The following is a 19,423-nucleotide window of genomic DNA, read 5'->3' as shown; positions in this document are numbered from 1 at the left end:
TTACTGTAAATCACAGGAGATCACAATAATCCATCCATTATCCAACCTGCTATATCCTAACTACAGGGTCATGGGGGTCTGCTGGAGCCAATCCCAGCCAACACAGGGCACAAGGCAGGAAACAAACCCCGGGCAGGGCGCCAGCCCAGATCACAATAATCTTTTCTGAAATCTTATTACTTACACTTGTCTAATCTGCTTTAAAGAAAATCTTGTTATCATGACTATTCAAATAAACATTTAAACAGATTACCATTTAAGTAACATCGAATAACAATGTCAAGAAGCTAAATCCAATTCAGGGTTAGGTGGTGAAGACTATTCTGACAAATTGACTTTGAAATCTAGTATTGTATTTAGGGTATGAAATGAAGCAAAGACGAGATCACAATCACCACAGTCTGACAGATAAAACACCAACTAGACATTATGACCTTGGCTTTTCTATCATTGTACATGTCGCTTAAATGTTAGTACTGTTAGTCAACATATACAAAATATAATAATATTATGAAAAGTAGCAAGAGGACACAGAGTTGGATGTAATATTAAATTTCAAGCCACTTGTGTTCACTTTAATTCTTTGCATGATTTATATAGATGCACTCCTTTATGTGATTGGGCATAAAATTGCAATGTTGTAAAAAATATATATAAAAAAAATATATAGTAGATGGCACATGTGGTGGATGGAGATCCTGCCAGGGAGTTGGGAAGATTCCTTACCTGGATGGGAGGCCCCAAATGGGCAGAAAGGCATCCCAACTGAGAGAGGGAAGGAGGTCACATCTGGACAAGGTTTCCTGAGTGGATGGACAGACAGCCCAATAGAACAAGGAGATGATTCCTTACCTGAATGGAAAATCTCAAGCAAGTGGGCAGGCGTCCCGACCACACCTTCCCTGGCCAGGATAGAAGAAGAGGACAGGGAAGGATTATCTCTGGGTGATGTTTATTCCCCACCCGCCCCAGGCACTAGATGGAAGCAGCCCTCCATATCAGTACACATTTGGGAACCAACAGGGAATGCCAGGAACTGTAGTCTGGCAGTCCAGCCCTGCTTGGGATCCATGGTTGCCACAAGACAGTGCTGCAGTACGATATACTCCCTATTACATGGGACTTCCATGTGACCCAGAAGTACTTCTAATGGGCAGTAACTCTGGCACCGGAAGTGCTCCCAGGTCCTCAGTAAAAGGGACCACACTCCCTTGTTGAGGCGAGTTGGAGCTGGGAGGACAGAGAGCAGCACTCAGCTGGAGGAGAGCAGTGTGCTTGGGGCTCAGTGGCGCCCTGTTTCCATCATGATATATATAAATAAAATGCATGCTTCTGGGGAGACTGTCCTTTGAGCAGATGAGAAAAGTCGCATCAGCTCAGTGTCCACAGAATTTTAGACAAATTTGTTGGTAGGTACACTTACAGCACATTCTTTGCATCATCAGTAGCTTTTTTGAATGACAGTGGGCTTAATGGAAGAGGACCCAGGAGCACTCCATTGTTGAAAAAAAAAAAACAAAAAAGCCAGACTGAAATTCACTAAAACACATATTTACAAGCCACAGTGCTTCTGTGAGAATGCCCTTTGGACAGATGAGACAAAACTGGAGTGTCTTGGCAAGTCACATCAGCTGCATGTCCACAGGCAAATAAATGAAGCTTTCAAAGAAAAGAAACCCGGATCTACTGTGAAACTTGAAAGAGGCTCAGTTATATTTTGGGGTTGCTTTGCTGTGTCTGGCATGTTGTGCTTTGAGTTTGTGCAGGGAACAGTAAATTATCTAGACTATCAAAACTATTCTGGAGCAAGATGTACTGCTCAGTGTCAGAAAGTTCTTTTTCAGTTGCAGGTCATGGATCCTCCAACAGGATAATGGCCCACAGCACACCGCTAAAATCACTTAACAATGGCTAAGGACAAACAATTGGTCTATTCCTTCTATGAGCCCTGATTCGAGTCATGTCGAATATCTGTGGAAAGCACTGGAGGGAGGCACCCTTCAAACTTGACACTGCTGGAGTAGTTTGATCAGTAATAATGGGCCAAACTACCTGTTGACAAGTGCAGAAGTCTCATTGAGAGCTACAGGAATTGCTTGTTTGTAGTGATTGTCTCTAAAGGTTGTGCAACAAAATATTATGTTAAGGGTCCCATCATTTTTGTCCATGCCTTTTTCATTTGTATTACTATTTGAAATATCCTTTTGAATTTAAACTCTAAAACAAACCTTGATTTTGTTATATACAGAATAAAAAATAGTGAGTGCCAATTATTTTTGATTATTTTTGTCATGTTTAAGGTATTTCATAAACAATTGTGGGTTCTTGTTTTTTCAAGGAGGGTACCCACAAATTTGCCCATGTCTTTGTGTGTGTGTGGGTATGTATGAGTATAGATATATATGTGTATATACATATATACACACACACACACACACACACACACGGACGGACCCAAAAATAACAAGATTTTATTTCTGGAAGCTGGAAGTGCGTTTGTTCCGAGGTTTGCCGCTAGGTGCGTGTACTAGACTACCCTCTGCATCATTTGGCCCAGTGGCGCCCTTGAAATGGTCAAGCGATTAGGTGATGCAGTGCAGAGAAAACGCCCCAAATTGTGGTGATCAGGCAAGTAGCTTCAGCATCACGACAGTGCTCCTGCCCACACAGCATTGAGTGTCCTTCAGTTTTTCACGAAAAACGAGATGTCACCTCACCCCACCCCCCCAACCTCAATTTCCTGGACCTTGCACCCTGAGATTTTTTCTTATCTCCAAGAATGAAGAGGGACCTTAACGGAAAACGTTTTCAGGATGTAGAGGAGGCTAAGAAGCAAACGATGGAGGCACTCAAGAATATCACTTTGCAACTATCACGTTTTAGAACGATTTTGAACAATGGAAAAAGTGGTGGGACAAGTGTATTGCATCTCAGGTAGAGTATTTTGAGGCTGATTAAATTTTGGAAATGTTCTGAAAAATGTACGATTTAAAAAAAAAATTCTCGTCGTTTTTGGGTCCCCCCTCATATACCTAACTCTAATTTCTAAAATATTCAAAAACAGGTGGGAATGAGCTTCTCACTATTACATCAGAGCTGAACAATGTAAATGAGTCAACACACATCCCATAACTGGATGTTATAATGCATGAAGGAAAGCAGACTGTCTGCTTTGTAATCACAGAGTCAGCTCAACTGGAAGTGTCGGGCAAGGAGCAGCAGTAGCAGAGATGCGTGATGAGTTGTAGATTGAGGAGGAAGTATTGGTAACATTTTGCGGATTCCTGGAGCCCTTTGTTTTCTTCCTGAGCTGCAGAGCCATGACTGATAAAGCTGCTAAAGTCAATCTTTCTTTTTTTTTTTTTTAACAACTTTAAATAAAAACTCAAGTTACTTAATCTCAGATTTGAACTGTTATACAAACCACAGAAACCATAATTACTTGCATTAAAATGTTTAGGTTGTGGAGGACTGCAGTGCTATTCACTTTTGTCAGTTTCATAGGAAACTATTTGTTACAAAATCTATGGTTTGAATTTAGATAAAGCTTTGTAAAAAAGGGTGCGGCTAATATAAGATAATTTTATTTGAAGGAAGTCTGGAAAGGTTTTCCAGCATCCCTGGAATGTTTTGTTACATGATAGCTTCCAATATTCCAGGTAATGTAAAGTCAGACACTGGGTTGTTGCAGAAATATGAATGTGTCCTTGTTTCATTACTTAGATAACCTCTGTAGTTTCCAGACAAGACCAAGGGGAGGAGCTGCTTGATATATGCCAAAGCACAATATTGAATGATGATGTACTTTTATACTGTTCACACAAAATTAAAAGGTTTACTGCTAGCTCCTCTAATATTATATGTAGTTTGGAGTTAGTGTAAACAACTGAAAGTTTGTCATATGCTTTTGTTTTGGTAGGATAGTGCCTTGTTTCAGATCAACAGTAACATCTCATTTTGCAAAAATGGGAAATATGACAACCATATGTAAACAATACACATGCAATATGTCTTTTAAATTGCAAAAATTGAAAGAAGCTATTTATTTGTTTCTTCTGTATTGGGAGCTTAACATTTTTTTCACTTTCCAGGAAACAACAGTCGATTCGAACTGACACCTATCACTGCCATCAGTGTACACCTGCTTAATAGCGATGGGTCAGACGTTCAGGTCGATGGTCCTATCCACATCTTTGTGCCTCTGCCTCCCAACAGCAACCTAAATGAGAATAACCATATTCCAGCATGGAGATTTGACAAGAAGCTTGGTGAGTCTGAATAGATTATATTGACGGGACTGGTAACATGTTGTACTATATATACAAACAGTATAATGGTGATGAGTATTCTTTATTTAACAGAAAATCTTCTAGCATGACAGTTTATAAAAAGTATATTATTATGCATACAAGACATTTGAGTGCTTATAATGTACAAAGTTAACAAGAAATAGAAGATATACTGTGTTTATGCATAGTTTGTGTAGGGTCTCAAGTACGTTAATTAGTCACATCGCTCATATAACATTAACTAGCAAAATACCCGCGCTTCGCAGCGGAGAAGTAGTGTGTTAAAGAAGTAATGAAAAAGAAAAGGAAACATTTTGAAAATAACGTAACATGATTGTCAATGTAATTGTTTTGTCACTGTTGTCTGTATGTATATATATATATATATATATATATATATATATATATATATATATATACACACACACATATATGCATACATATATACACATACATACATATATATATATATATATATATATCATATCTATATATATATATATATATATATATATATATATATATCTACACACACACACACACATATATATATATATATATATATATATATATATATACATATATATACAGTCTTTGGGGTGCGAGCAACTGTTGCTGGGGGTGCCAGAATCCATGAAGGAAGAAAAATGAAAAACATTATTTGTACAAAATCTTAATTTATTTATCCATTCCTAAATAATTAAATGGGCAGGCTATTTCTTATCAGTGCAATACGCTGCTTGTTAAAACGGATGACTCCCGCTCTTACGTGCAAGTCTGCGTGGATATTATGAACTATCGTATCTGTTCAAGTTCTATTTAAATTTTAAATAGAAGGAATTTTTATTTAGTCGACAGAATATTATTCCGGAATAAATCAACTCAAACCTTAAATAACATAATATTTTGCTCTCCATAAAAATATATCCTGTCTAAATTATACAAGTTAGAAATAAAGTAAACGTTAAAAGAACAAACATTCAAATTTCTTTACTCTTATGTAATTTTATATAAAAAATAAACTTAAATTTTAAATATCCTAAAAGATTTTGCTCTCCATAAAAATATATCCTGTCAAAATTATACAAATTCAAATATGAACATGGTGCATAACAAAACCTGGAAATATAAATAAAATTTGTTCTTTTCAGCAATAACAAGTCAAATCATTGAATTGTCTTTGCTCTTATGTCATTTTATCAGATTTGGACGCGTGGCATCTTTTTTTGGCAACAAGTTCGTTTATGTTTGGTGTGAGGTTCTGTGTTGTGGAGATTCTCAGGATGGACTGCAGGTACTCATCAGTGAGGCGACTTCTGTGTGCTGTTTTGTTAGTCTTCTCACACAGATATGTGGTACCAAACATGCACAAGGTTCGAGCCGCATGTAGACGGAGCTGGAGCATTTGTGCGGGAATGGAGTGAATAAACTGTGCGGGCCGTGCAGTATCGTACTTTGCCTTCAGTGTGCCATTACACTGCAGCTCAATCACCTCCATCTGAATCTGCACAGGTGCAGTTTCCACATCGACAAATGGGTTGCGAAACAACTCAAAATTCTTTTTTTGTTTTTCAAAGTCACCAAAGCGCCATGCGAACTCAGTCAAATATAACACAACTAAACACAAAATGCAGTTTTTAAATGATGGTTTTTATTATTTAGGGAGAAAAAAATCCAAACCTACATGGGCCTGTGTGAAAAAGTAATTGCCCCTTGTTAAAAAATAACCTAACTGTGGTGTATCACACCTGAGTTCAATTTCCGTAGCCACCCCAGGCCTGATTACTGCCACACCTGTTTCAATCAAGAAATCACTTAAATAGGAGCTGCCTGACACAGAGAAGTAGACCAAAAGCACCTCAAAAGCTAGACATCATGCCAAGATCCAAAGAAATTCAGGAACAAATGAGAAAAGAAGTAATTGAGATCTGTCAGTCTGGTAAAGGTTATAAAGCCATTTCTAAAGCTTTGGGACTCCAGCGAATCACAGTGAGAGCCATTATCCACAAATGGCAAAAACATGGAACAATGGTGAACCTTCCCAGGAGTGGCCGGCCGACCAAAATTACCCCAAGAGCGCAGAGGCGACTCATCCGAGAGGTCACAAAAGACCCCAGGACAACATCTAAAGAACTGCAGGCCTCACTTGCCTCAATTAAGGTCAGTGTTCACGACTCCACCATAAGAAAGAGACTGGGCAAAAACGGCCTGCATGGTAGATTTCCAAGACGCAAACCACTGTTAAGTAAAAAGAACATTAGGGCTCGTCCCAATTTTGCTAAGAAACATCTCAATGATTGCCAAGACTTTTGGGAAAACACCTTGTGGACTGATGAGACAAAAGTTGAAATTTTTGGAAGGCAAATGTCCCGTTACATCTGGCGTAAAAGGAGCACAGCATTTCAGAAAAGAACATCATACCAACAGTAAAATATGGTGGTGGTAGTGTGATGGTCTGGGGTTGTTTTGCTGCTTCAGGACCTGGAAGGCTTGCTGTGATAGATGGAACCATGAATTCTACTGTCTACCAAAAAATCCTGAAGGAGAATGTCCGGCCATCTGTTCGTCAACTCAAGCTGAAGTGATCTTGGGTGCTGAAACAGGACAATGACCCAAAACACACCAGCAAATCCACCTCTGAATGGCTGAAGAAAAACAAAATGAAGACTTTGGAGTGGCCTAGTCAAAGTCCTGACCTGAATCCAATTGAGATGCTATGGCATGACCTTAAAAAGGCGGTTCATGCTAGAAAACCCTCAAATAAAGCTGAATTACAACAATTCTGCAAAGATGAGTGGGCCAAAATTCCTCCAGAGCGCTGTAAAAGACTCATTGCAAGTTATCGCAAACGCTTTATTGCAGTTATTGCTGCTAACGGTGGCCCAACCAGTTATTAGGTTCAGGGGGCAATTACTTTTTCACACAGGGCCATGTAGGTTTTGATTTTTTTTTCTCTCTAAATAATAAAAACCATCATTTAAAAACTTGCATTTTGTGTTTACTTGTGTTATATTTGACTAATGGTTAAATGTGTTTGATGCTCAGAAACATTTTGTGTGACAAACATGCAAAAGAATAAGAAATCAGGAAGGGGGTAAATAGTTTTTCACAACACTGTATACTCAGCCTCCCATCAGTTTTTAAAGGCTCTATGTTCAGAATCACCTTTTCTCTTCGGCATCGTGTGGGCTAGCTTCGCAAGGTCCCTGTATCATAAGTAAACAAATATGAGCTACAGGGCAATACAGTTAATGTTAAGTTTAATCTGGGTCAACACTAATCCCCAGAAGCACACCTGAAGCAAAGGAATGGTACAAAGTGCTCAGTGTTTTTATTAAAATAAACAGCAATGTCCAAAAAGTGCAGTGCAATGTCTATAATAAATAATTCATAAAATAAAGTGTTCTGTGGAGGTTAAAATCAATCTGTTAATAGTCCATTAAAATGAGGTTAAAATTCAGGAAGGAAACTGTCTTTTTATCCCGTGAGCCTTGGTGCCCATTTAAAAATCTGACTCCTCTTCAGCTTGCCCTGTGTGGACCTTGCAGCCCAAGGAGAAGTCCTCCAGCAGATGCAGGCACCCTTCTTCTTCTGGCCTGTGTCCCCATTTCCAATCCTATGGCATCTGCAGGGAGCCACCGAGCCCTGCTCCCGCGTCCACCACTGCCTTTCCAGGCACCACCTAGCGAAAGCGTGCTCTGTCCTCCTGAGCCTAGTGGTCACTACTGCTACTAGAACATTCAACAGGAGTGACTCCTTAGCCCACTGTTGAGTGCTGGCCACAAGGGGCTTCACAGCCGTCCGCCAGCTTCCTCACATTACTGTACACCTACTCCTCTCCTTCATGCTCCTGCCTTCTCTTTTTTCCTTACTTTAACCTTCATGCTCTTTCCCTTTTCTTTCCTTTGTCTCGTGCCGGCTCGTTCTTATAAGGCTCTGTGGGCGCAGCATCTCAATCACAAGAAGCCAATGAAGCGATTGAGGAAGACCACACCTTCACATGCAGGTGTGTCTCGCCTCAATTACTCTGTCAACTCCCCGCAGCTGCATGAGGGCGCCCATTGAAAACGAGCCGGCCAATTGATTATTTATTAAAACTGCCATTCTTTCTGAGCCGAGTATCCACTATACCACACAAAGCCATAACTAAACTGGCAGGAGTCAAAGAGCTGGTGTAGTTTTGCCTCTTACCTTGATCCACATGAGAAATTATATTAGGAGTCTCTTAGATAGTCCATTTCAGGGTCGAAGTAGCTAGACCACATTGGGTTCAAGACAGGAAACGTCACTAGATATGGTACAGGCTGTGGCTGAATTTGTTTCTACACATTATAATAAGAAAAATTTGCTGCAGTAAGTGGCAGGAACTGTTTATTTTTGGTATAATGCCATAAAATACTGCAGGGGAAGGTACACAGTAGGCAATAACTTGAACATGAAAACCACGGGTCTCATTTAATGTTTTAGCACGACAAAAACAGTATGTTAATGCATAACTTAATTGCCATGAAATTCAAATGTATCCCATTTTAATTTAAAATGATTTCAGAATAAACTGGCCTTTTGCCATAAACCCAGATTACTTTTAGAAACCAAAATCTGGGTCAAGTTATACTGCTCCTGTGGTTATGTATTTTACTGTGGATTATTAATACTGTATGAGTTTGTATGAGTTACTGTCTTATTTTGTTGTATGGAAACAGAATATCATACAAAAGAAAAAGGCTATTAAGATGGAAAGACTGATGAAAACAATAAAAAATAACCAATATTTTAATTTTGAGACTTTATAGATTTTTTGTGGTTTGAGAAGTGCATGGAGAACAACTTTTCTTTCAAAGTTGGAGTAGTTGTTTGCTTATATATTGTGCCTTTTTGTTGGTTATAGCTATCAAGCGTTTTGTTATTTATTCTAAGGTAGACACAATTTGCCACTTATCCCCACTACCCTGTGTCCCAAAAGATAGCTTTTGCAAAGGAAAACTTGAGGTTATGCATCATTCTCAATAGTCTCTTTATTATATATGCCCACCCATTTATCTGTTTTCAAACCCACTTATTCCAGTTACAGGGTCAGTAAAGCTAACTGTGGACACATTACTAGTTGCAGAAATATAATATCATTGCTTGCTGAATGACAGTTGTGGTTTTATTCCAAAAATAACAAATTGAATGTGATTACCATTAGTTGTAGAAATGGAATATAGAAAAAATTATATTATTACATTGCGTAATAGATCTTGGCACATTTTCTTATTTCATTGTTGAAAATTAATGTTACATTCAGTACATACTTGTGATAAAGCCGGTAAGTGGGTTTTCATGAATTTCATTTCATGTTCCTCAAATTCCAATTTTCTACCTCTATGCCTGGTGCAAGTTTCTCAGCATTGCACAGCAAAGTCTGGAATAAAATGACATAGACAGATAAGTCAATATTCAGAAAGTACATGTTTGATTCTGAAGGTTGTTTTTGCATTATAATGATTTGAGTTCATGTGAGGTGATTAAGTCTTGTCAGTTCTTTTGGATTTCACGTTTTGCAGTATCAGTTGGTTTGCTACACATTGTAAATGTCCAAGATGTTGGATGGGCAGCAGGCCTAAGGAGCTTGTACATCTATTTTTTCACTGTCTATATTACAATCACACATACAAATATAATGCATTTTATTTTGTGTTTAATTTTAACTGCAAATACAAACTTCACTCCAGGCTTGTAATGGAAGACATGATTTAGAATGTCCACTTTGTGTCCCTTAATGGCTGCAGAGAAATTATGAACCACTTGGGTGGACACTTTAACAGACTCAGTACATAACGCAGGTATTTTATTTTGTTGAAATTCCCTTCTGAGAAATTCTAATGTCAGAGGAAAAAAATAAAATGTGATCTGTCCTAAATTTGTTTCTTTCAGTAACGTGCAAAATGAATGGATGTTTCGTTGCCTTAAAACATAAAATTACATTTATTATAGTCACCAAAGTAAGCTGATAAATATGCAGGATGTGGTGCAGCAAGTATGACATTGGACAGTCCAAGTATTAATGGAAAGCAGTCAGACAGTCAGTGGGTGTTCTCCAACTGTTCATGACGCACAGTGCCTGGGGATAGACACTGTTTTTGAATATTGCTTTCTGAGTACTGGCTGCCTTTATGTTTAAAATCCTGTAATATACTAAAACTAGGAGCACAGCAGGGTTTGTAATCGATAAAGTACAGTATAACCTAGGATTTCTGAACAGACAACCTCTCTGCATTGTGTAGTTGTGTTATTATACCAAGATAAAATGCCACTAGATCAAATTCTTTCTGTGCCCTTCATGAGCCTTCAATAATAAAACAAATGCCTCAATAAATCCAGGTTCTTATACAAGGTGTGATCAGAAAGTACAGTGAATGTTGATGCAGAGCACCATCCAAGAGCAACACAAAACAGTTCAATGAAGGTTCTGACATGTTCAATTTAGAGCCGAGTTTGTGACAAGTTTCAAATTGTTTGATACTGTCAGTCGTTTGTGAGCCATTGTTGAGTTCAAGTGTGTTTTTCAAGTTTGTCGTTAATAATGGATATTGAGCAACACATTAACATGAAACTTTGTGTCAAATTGCAAAAAGCTCAGGAAACTCATCAGATGTTAAAATCGGTTTATGGTGACACTGCACCGACAATTAAGTGGTTTGATCGAATTCGTAATGGATCTGACTCGGATGAAGACGAGAATAGATCAGGGCGTCCTTCAACATCAATAACTGAGGAAAATGTTGAAACGGTTTCATTCTTCATCATTACAACGCTCCTTGTCACACATCCCTTCTAGTACAACAGTTTTTGTCGAATAAAAACATTACTCTGTGTCCACATCCACCTTATTCGCCGGATCTGGCACCGTGCGACTCCTGGCTGTTCTCTAAATTGAAAATGACCATTATAGACAAACGATTTCAATCCATTGAGGACATCCAGTTAACCACAACAGCCCAACTAAAGACACTCTCGAAAGAAAACTTCCAGAACTGCTTCGCAAAGTGGCAGGAGCGTTGGGAGAAGTGCATTCGAAGTGTAAATCTTTTACTGCAATAAACGTTTCTTTTTTTAAAACATTCACCGTATTTTTAATCACACCTTATATATCCCAGTAACTATGAAGTGAGTAATAGTTTCCACAATGGCTAGTCTTGCTGGCGTGGTTCTTTTTATACTGGTGGTCACTTTCAAGTCCCAGTTATTGATGTGACAACTACTTTTCCCAGTCTGTTGACTGTCAGTGTATACTTGGTTTGCATCACATCGTTTCTTCTCATCAGCCTAATCTTTATAGGACTGTGGTTTGGGCTTTAATATTCTAATAGTTGTATACTAGCAACCTGTTCGGTATTGTTAAAGCAACATGGCTAATCATTTAAAATTTGACTGTGTATATATACCAAGTTAATTACTTATTACAAATAGCTATTTATTTGATGAATAATGTATCTTTGACAGCTTTACAAAGTCTAATGCTCCCATTATTGTTTTAATTAGCAGTACCATTCATTGTTTTGTTTATCTTGATAGAGATAGAAATGCATGGATATAAAAATGTGAATACTCTTTAATTTTTTCTTGTAAGATTTGCTGGTCATTCTTATACAAAATAAAACGTAATGTTGTATTACAATAATGATAAAAAATGTAAACTGTTCTGACTTTTACTTGTAAAAGAACTATGCTGGTTTGCTAAATATTTTTCCAATGTTTTATTTCAGGGTAGACTAGCATTTCTTCACACAAATTCTCTGTGTAATTTCTTAACATTTTTTAAAGTGCTAACAAGTGTTAGATGCAGCAGTGAGCGCAGTGGTTACCAGCCCCTACCTCACAGGTTCGGAGTCCAGGTTTTGATTCCTGGTCTCCAGTTACTTTCTGTGTGGAATTTGCAAGCTCTCCTGGTGTAAGATTGGATTTTACTCTGGGTATAATGTATTTTTTGTGCATGTTATATTGATTGGCAAGTTTGTGTGAGGCACTGTCTGTGTGTTTGTATACCTATGATGGGCAGATGCATCCTGCCTTGTTCCTAGTGCTGCTGGCATGGGTAGCCCACCTTTCAGTCCTGGACTGGATTAAATATGTTTGAAAATGCACTGATATTGTCAAGCCTTGCTTGATTAATATAAATGCTCTTTACCTTGAAAAATCATTACAGTTGCATTTTCTTAGTAAAGGTAATCAATAAAACATTGACATAGTCAAGTAATTACATAGTGACATCACTTTTTTTTATGCTGGACAATCTTGGTGACCTAGGATGGTTGTCTTTAGCTCTTACAACATGCTTCTCAGCTACACTATTTTACATTTCCATTTTGCTGTTGACATTGTAGGAAATACTCGCTTATTAAGCTTCCATGGTTTCATTTATTAATGTTATTTTTAATGCACATTTATATTTGTGTGATATTTATATACTATGCTGCTTTTAGTGAACGATGAAGTTCCAAAGTGAATTTTTCAACATGGTGATAATTATTTATCTTAACTGACATTTGAAAAGTTTAAAATTTAACCCAAATATTTTTAATTTTATATTTTGGGGTAAAATAAGTTTCTTATTACTGTAGGTAATTCTCTTTTGAATAACATTTAATGTGCACTACTCTGGTGTGGAGAGTCGTTTGTGTGTTTTATAAGCTAGTTTTGTATTCTTGACTGACAACTGTTTTTCCTTTCTTTTTCTTATCAACAAAAACTTGATCACACCTTTCACAGAAGCTGTTTAACATTTTCTGTCTTTTGCTTCGATGAATGAGCTCTCCTATTTCAGGATCTGCAAAACTGCTCGATATTTTGTACATTGCTGACTTGCAACACCGACCATTTGCTTTGTGCATGGGCACAGTTCTGAGTCAGGCAAGTCAAAGTGGGCTCTTTTTGTGGATATTAACCTCCCTACTCTAAGAGACTTAGAGACAAAAAAATGAGTGCAAAGAATAAGAATGAAAGTGATCAGTAGTATATATGATAATATCGTGTGAATCAGTGAAATAAACGCATACCATCCCATCCCAATTCCCAAAAATATATGTATACAATGGCAGTAAATTACATAAACACTGACTTTGTGCTCCCTTATCCTAATAATACATAAATATTTACAGAATGAATAGCAAACAACAACACACGCACAAAGTCCAAAATAGGTTATGATTGCTGTAAAAGTTGAATATAGATGAAAGTAATTACCTGAAACATAAATGAAAACAAATGAACCAGTGAGCTCTAATGAAACGTAAAATCAAAACAGTCTCACCAGTGAGCAGGGCTGTGGAGTTGGTACCGCCATAACCTTCAACTAAAACTTCGACCTTAACTCCTCAACTCATGGTATAACCAGTTTTGATTCCAACTTCAATTCCTATATTTCTAATTAGACTAATATATTGTGGTGGATGGCTGGGACCCTTGCCTGGCCAGGACACCTCCACGCTGGAAGGACTGGGGGAGCCATCCTATTCAGAGTGTTACCTTTCCCGAACCGCTACATGGCAGACCCCTGTGTTGCCGCGGTGCCTTGGACTCCCACAGGGCTTCATGGGAGTTGGAGTTGGTTACAGCCCTTTTGGGATCCGGCACCCGCTGCAACAGCTGCTGAGCCCTCTTGGATGGGTTTTCCCGCCACACCCGGAAGTTCTGCCAGAAATAGGTCAATGTGCACCTGGAACACTTCCGGGGGAGTTATAAAAGGAGCCAGAGTCAGGAGGAGGGAGATGAAGCTTGCCTGGAGGAGAAAGAAAAAGGAAAAAGAGAAGAAGAGTACTATGTAGAGGTGTGCTTGTGTTTTGGGAACTGTGTTTGACTTGTGGGGATGAAGAAGGTGTTTTCCACAAGGAACAATAAAAACCTCTTGTGTGCATTGAAACTATGATGTCCTGTGTCTGTCTGTGTCAGGGCTGGCCTTTACAATATGCATTTTGTTGATTGATAGCAATCCACATAAAAGATACAAGGCACTTTATCACTGCCAGTATGAATCATCCGGCTACTTTTTAGCACTATATCCTGTTAAAGTTCAAGTTAAAAGCTGTAGCAATGTCGCTGTGGCCTACAAACACTGAATAAATTTGAACATAAGACTAAACTTACAAAATTAAAAAAGAAGCTATGTTTGTATTAAAAGCCTTGAAGAAAAAAACGTTTAATTGAATCAGTATGTGTGAAATTGGAAATTTTAACATTATATTGCAATTTACATTTAGTCGGAGACAAAGTGGGTGCATTAAACAGCACACTGACAAAGCAGTTCCCTCATCATTCATGAATGCCATTGATAAACAAGTATAGTGCTGCTACTACGTCATGGCTACTACTGAAAAGGCCTGGGACCCAGTGGTTGAGAATCTTTTTATTTATGAAACTAGATTTATTAACGTCAACTACCATCTGCATATTTGTAGAAAGTACTTGCATTAATCATAAATAATACATTCATGATATATTTGTGTGTTTGGAACCGCTGTCCATGGATTTTTTTTTTTCTTGGGTCTATTAAATAAAACGTAACCTGATATACAGTATAAACCTTTTTGGATTGATGCAGTAGAGCTATGGTTGTTACAAATCTGAAGCAGTGGGCTTCGGAGACAAGCAAATCGTGTGCCACTTCTGCTAGCAAAAAAGAAGTCAGCTGATTGATTATTCATCTGACTCTGCACATATGGTACATGTGGGGCAAAACCGCGTTTATCATCTGAGTGTCCTGGGATTATAATGGTGGAGGTGGGAGAAAGGAACTCATTTTGTAACATCCTGGATTAGTAGTTTTATGGGTCAAGTTCAAATTGAGCTTAAGAAAAACTGAAATTATGGCTTCTGTCTTATGCAATTATAATACATACTTAGTTTGAATGGAAATACTCTTTATTTGACCAGTCTATTTTAATTATACTAAGAAGTAATCTGTACTTGACCCATATTTGTAGGAAGTGCTTGGCCACTTAACTTTATAAAGTTTTCAATTAATTATAACGGGAGATTATAAAGTAAAATATTAAGATTACCCAAAGAGTGACAGATTATTGTTTTTTAAATGTATCAATATATATTTTATCTATAAGAATCTGAGTCATCATCATTATTGGCTGTCTCTGAAAATAAGAATGGTGGTTCGGTCTCTAAATGAACTGCTGCTTGATGAATAATGTGGTGACACGTTTTCTTTTCGTAGTTTATTCTTCCCTGCTAGCAACATTCATTCAGCCTTTTCCAGGATAGGCCTTGGAGGTGTCTTTAATACTCTCTCACTGATCTCCCTGGATTTTCTCCCTCAGCTCCGCAGGAAATAGAGGACCTTTTAGGGGAAAAGGGAGTGGGGAAACTCTCTTGCAATGGCAGGTCCAGCAGAATAGGTTTTGCATGATTCATGCTATTCATATTTATCTTGGTGGATATCATTAGAGTGATCCTTACAGTTGACATGGGGAATTTTCCGACCAGTGTTGATGGACTGTCTAAAGAGTCTTCAGATGGTAAAAGAAGGTATCCTGGGTTGTGATACCATACAAATGAGTACTTATGCAAATGGAATGCTTGAACTTTAGCTTGGCTTCCATTTTAATGTTACATTTCTTGAAGATGTGACAACACATTTTCTCAAAAGAAGTGCTGGCATAGCTGATTCAGGATTGACAATCATCTGGATGTTATATTCAGACAGTTGGCTGTCAAAACTTGAAAACAGTCTGCAACTTATCCTATTGTTAATCTGAAATGTTGATTACCTGGTCAAGTAGATCTAGATAGAAAATCTTAGTTTTTCTTATTTTGATGAAAGATTCTGTGCCCTAGTAGACATTGGCGAAGTTGTCTGCAGTTATTCCACAGCGTGGTCAAAAACACACTATTGAGTGATAAATTAATTTGTTTGCATCCTATTTCAGAGAATAGCTGCAGTCATTTGGTTGTGCAGTAGCCTGAAGTAGTGAGAAATTTGGTAGGCTGTCTGACTTTAGACAAGATCTTTCAGATCACTTCCTGATTATTGGAGTCAAAGGCTTTTTTCTGGAGAATTATAGCTTTTGTTGCTTTTGCTAGCAGTTCTGCTGGGCTCTCTGGACTGCAAAAATCACAGTGATAAAGCCTTGGCACAGTCTGAAACTACAATGGAATTCATGAGGGATTTCCTCAGCAAGTGGGAGTAAACAATGTAGAAGTACATGGGCATGGATTTACTTGATGATGGATTACAGAGCAATGCTTTGTAAAAATGGTGACAATAATGGCATTTCTGAACTCTGATGGCCTTTCTTCTTTGTTCCATTTTTTCCTAGTGATCTCTTGGAGCTGCCTGCATTTTCCTCATATCAGTCTTAAAGCTTGTGTGGGGTTACAATCTGAGTGACATATCTTATGGTTCTTCATTTTTTACAGCTGAAGAAGTCTGTTCTAGGTTCGGTAGTTCTTCCTCAAGTGTATTTTCTGGGTGCTGAGGTTCCACTTAAATTGTGTTATCTGTCAGTATAAATTCACAGTTTAGGAGTTACTTGTGGAGGCCCGTCCATGATAGCATCAGCTTTAGTAAGGATTTAATTTTGGGAGTAGAGAGGGTTCTGTCTGCAATTGAGTGTAAATCCAATTTATATATATATATATATATATATATATATATATATATATATATATATATATATATATATATATATATATATATATATATATATATATATACGATTAGAATAATTAAAACAAAAAGCTGTTGTTAGATAAAAGGGGGGTTGAATACCATTAAATTATGCTGAGACGAAGCTGAATTATTGCTTGTGTGAATAACACTAAAGCAAAACCTTTTAGCATTGTTAATCTTAGGTTGATAGGGTCCTAGGATTGTGGCCTAAAAAGATTGGTAATTTTCATTAGCGCATTGTTCCTCTTCTAAATAGACAGACTGGTGAAAAAGAGGTTTGTGGGCATCCATATTAAAAATTGATAATTCTCAAAGTTAAATCAGAAAATTTCACAAATTGTTATTAAAGAATTTTTTGTGACTATGCACTATTGGTGCTAGACTATATTTCTTTTACATGCAATTTATTTTCCACCTACAGCTTATGATTTTGACCTAAAAAGCATAGACCTGTTGACCAAAAGCCAAGAAAAGGAAATGATTGTAGGCAAGGGATGCTTCATTTTGTTAATCAGATGTATGTTGCTATTGTCTCCAATATTTTTGTGTTAAATGTTATAAGAATTAATCTCATAACACATATGTACCATAACTGGTCAGTTTGAGACATATGTAGTGTCACTGTACATTTCTGAGAAGTCAATGTGATATTGATTTGTTGCAGTTTATAAAATCTTCGACATCTGTATAACAACATTAATCCTTTCAGCCACTGGACCTACTTAATCTAATTAGTACTTATCCTGTCTCTAGTACAGGGTCAGGGAGAGCTGGAGCCTCTCCATTTGACTGGAGTACAAGGTAAGAACCAACCCTGGATGCTGTACCATTCTATCACTGAGCAAACTCATGCACAGACCCACAAACTCTTACTGTACCAATATTTTCTTTAGAAATTTAACTGCCATTAATATTGTAGGGTTTACATTTTTTTAAAGGCTGGAACTCCTGCCAAATGACACAGATGCATGTTTATTTCCTAAGAAACCTAGTACAGCTGGAGAATAAACAAAGCAGAACTGTAATCCTGTCTATAATTAAAAACAATCATTTGGACTTCTTTGCAAATAATGTGCATTTCTTAAAATGAATTACTTTGGAAAAAAGCTATTTCTAAACCTTTGAGTTTTGTGACTGTGTTGTATTTCTGATATTACTTGTCCTGCCTGAAGGAGAATCTAATGTGTCACATTGTCAGTTCACCACAATAGAAAAAGTCAAAATTAATTTAATGACATATCCTTTAGCAGGAGCAGCCACTGCCATGGGCAATGTATTAGTCATCTGTTGTCTTTGATAGGAACACATGGACAAACATCAACCAGTAGCATAGGTGACCTTAACAAAGTATCCTGTGTTGACAGAAAAATACTAAGAAAGGGCAACCCAAAGCCTCAATAAGATAAAGCAGTAAACAACCAATTGGACTGTGGTACAAGAAAATATACAAATTATCCCATTTTAATATGATAATGTTTTAAAAGACCCATGCTGTAAATGTGATGCAGCACTAAGAGAGACATGCCGAGGGTGATAGCTGTGCTGTGTTCTTCCAGACTTGGAAAAAAAATTGGCAGGGAACAGTAGCAAGTGAAGAAGACCAGGAGGTGAAAGCAAAGTCAAACATTAGCAAAGGTCATAAACCAGAAATTCTGACAAACTTGATAAAAACTGAAAATCAGAATTTCCTTGCCAAAAATGTAAAAACCAAATATTCTTTGAAAGAAGTATTATGCACGATGTGACCCTGACAAAGATTAATGGCATCCAACACACAGGAGCACAGAACTGAGGTGCCGACTAAAAAAATTTAAAAATAAAATAATAAATAATGGCATCACAGTAAACAAAAAATATAATGATAAAACATAAGTCAAAGAACCAAAACTAATTAAAAATACAATTACAATATATTTTTGTATACCTCAAAATCACACAAAGAGCGCCCAGGTTGGGTTTAACTGGCCCTGTTTTTTGCTAGCCCCCGCCTCAAGCAGCCTTGACTCTCTAAGAAGACCCTGAAGGGAAAAACTGGAAGAAATCTCTAGAAAGGCAATTCAGAGAGAGACACCTTTCTAGGTATTTTGGGCGTGCAATGGGTATCAAAAAATGGGGTCAATACAATATACAGAACAGAGTACAAGTAATCTTCAATACAATAGTACAATAGTAATATTACAAGTGTAGAACAAAATGCAAGAGTGGATGATATCAAATAGGGGGAATTCCGATTTGTTCAGAGTCTTGGAGACTTCAGCCATCAAGCTGTCTCCCCCCTACTGGCCATTCCACAGCTTAGTCAACAACATAATTACAATGGAGTTTCCTTCATCAGAGTATATAAGAATGTCGTTTACAACACGCGTTAGTGCCGTTTCTGTGCTGTAACCAGTGTGGAAACCAGACTGGAATTTCTCAAATAAATTGTGATGCATACGTTGTGACTGAAGCTGATTGGTGACTGCTTTATCAT

The 19,423-nt window shown here is 37.5% G+C and overlaps 1 protein-coding gene across 1 annotated transcript in view; it reads left to right on the top strand.

Annotated features, from left to right (window-relative positions):
• fam171a1 (family with sequence similarity 171 member A1) overlaps positions 1 to 19,423 on the top strand; it is a 189,373-nt gene that overhangs the window by 124,377 nt on the left and 45,573 nt on the right. The window contains exon 5 of the mRNA XM_039737537.1: positions 4,092 to 4,268. Within this exon, the coding sequence (XP_039593471.1) occupies positions 4,092 to 4,268 (177 nt within the window). The remainder of the gene's footprint in view (positions 1 to 4,091; positions 4,269 to 19,423) is intronic.

The sequence above is a fragment of the Polypterus senegalus genome, chromosome 15, assembly GCF_016835505.1.
Source record: "Polypterus senegalus isolate Bchr_013 chromosome 15, ASM1683550v1, whole genome shotgun sequence".
Classification (NCBI taxonomy): domain Eukaryota; kingdom Metazoa; phylum Chordata; class Cladistia; order Polypteriformes; family Polypteridae; genus Polypterus; species Polypterus senegalus.
This window is presented reverse-complemented; position numbering and strand designations above follow the sequence as displayed.